Here is a 1,451-nt window from a genome sequence, read left to right as displayed (position 1 = left end):
TGAGCCACCGAGCCCATCATGGACACTGCATTCTCTCTCTGATCCTCAGCTCTCCATCCAGCTGACCCTCTGTGCCTGCTCACCCTCGTGCATGCTGACCAAGGTCCCCCAGATGGTTCTGGCCAAGGCCATCATGACCTCTCCATTGATGAATTTGCTCTGTTCCTTATGCCCCCAGCCTCCCAGGACAGCTTGGGGTCTCAAAGAGCTGGGCGAAGCCCTTGCCCCCCCGCACCAGAAGAAACCCCATTGCATCCTCCCAGCCCTGCATGCTCTGGGTGCCCCGCCTGTCCCCCTGGCCCACCCATGCTGGCCCCGCCCCCAGACTTGGTACCAGCCCCTCCTTCCAGCCCCTGCAGGTGGCGGCTCCTCTACCTGGTAGAGTGTGTGGTCTTCACTGCAGCAAGGGAATGAAGGAACACACGGTGGACTGGCTTTGTGTCAGGCCAGGCTGGCTTTATTCACCCGGGCACGTTGGGTACAGGCCTGGGCCTGGCCGGGCGGCACGGCCTCCCTGCTGTGGTGACAGGGGCTGCCCCTTGGTGTCCCACGCTCCGGGATCCCGTGCAGCCGTGCCGACTGTGGCCCTCCCCTGACGGTCATCCCCCCCTGCAGGTCCCTGGGTGTGACCATCTGGGAGCTCTTTGAGCTGGGTGCACAGCCCTACCCACACCACTCCGACCGGCAGGTGCTGGCCTACGCCGTCCGCGAGCAGCAGCTCAAGCTGCCCAAGCCGCAGCTGCAGCTGGCCCTGTCCGACCGCTGGTGAGCGCCCTGTGGACGGACGCCAGGGTGGGGCGGGGCTGTCCCTAGCAGGAAGGCCGAGACAAAGGGGTGCTCCATGTCCCCAGGGCAGAAGTGGCTCCTGACCACCTGGGTTTCCAACTCACCTTGGATCCCCTCTGGGTCCCCCCCTGTGCCCAAAGGGCAATGGCCTCTTTACCCGAAACACACATTTTCCTGCAGGCAGGCAGGGAGGTGCGACCTGGGGTCTTGTTTAACTAAGTGGGAGATTCACTTAGTAACTGCCGTCAAGGGATTTTGAGCACGAGGAGATGGGCTCCCTCCTTAGGGAGCGAGTGAGTGGGACTGAGCCTCCCGCCGGCCTCCCACCCCAGGTACGAGGTGATGCAGTTCTGCTGGCTGCAGCCGGAGCAGCGGCCCACAGCGGAGGAGGTGCACCTGCTGCTGTCCTACCTGCGCGCCAAGGGCGCCACCGACGCGGAGGAGGAGTTCGAGCTGCGCTGGCGCTCGCTGCGGCCCGGCGGGGGCGGCGCAGGTCCCGGGCCGGGGGTGGCAGGCCTGGCGCTAGGGGGCGCTTGCGAGCTCGCCGCCGCCTCGTCCTTCCCGCTGCTGGAGCAGTTCGCGGGCGAAGGCTTCCACGCGGACGGTGACGACGTGCTGACGGTGACTGAGACCAGCCGCGGTCTCAATTTCGAATACAAGTGGGA

At 65.5% G+C, this 1,451-nt stretch overlaps 1 protein-coding gene across 1 annotated transcript; it reads left to right on the top strand.

Moving 5' to 3' along the window:
- Positions 1–615: 615 nt before the first annotated feature.
- LOC111735034 (serine/threonine-protein kinase LMTK1-like) lies at positions 616–1,445 on the top strand (the record flags this gene model as incomplete). The annotated part of the gene is made up of 2 exons (XM_023526858.1): positions 616–765; positions 1,119–1,445. Coding segments are annotated over 2 exons (477 nt in total), but the record flags the coding sequence as incomplete, so codon positions are not given.
- Positions 1,446–1,451: the final 6 nt, after the last annotated feature.

The sequence above is a fragment of the Pteropus vampyrus genome, unplaced genomic scaffold (assembly GCF_000151845.1).
Source record: "Pteropus vampyrus isolate Shadow unplaced genomic scaffold, Pvam_2.0 Scaffold12319, whole genome shotgun sequence".
In the NCBI taxonomy this organism is placed as follows: domain Eukaryota; kingdom Metazoa; phylum Chordata; class Mammalia; order Chiroptera; family Pteropodidae; genus Pteropus; species Pteropus vampyrus.
The sequence above is the reverse complement of the archived record's forward strand: the minus strand, read 5'-3'. Positions and strand labels throughout refer to the sequence as shown.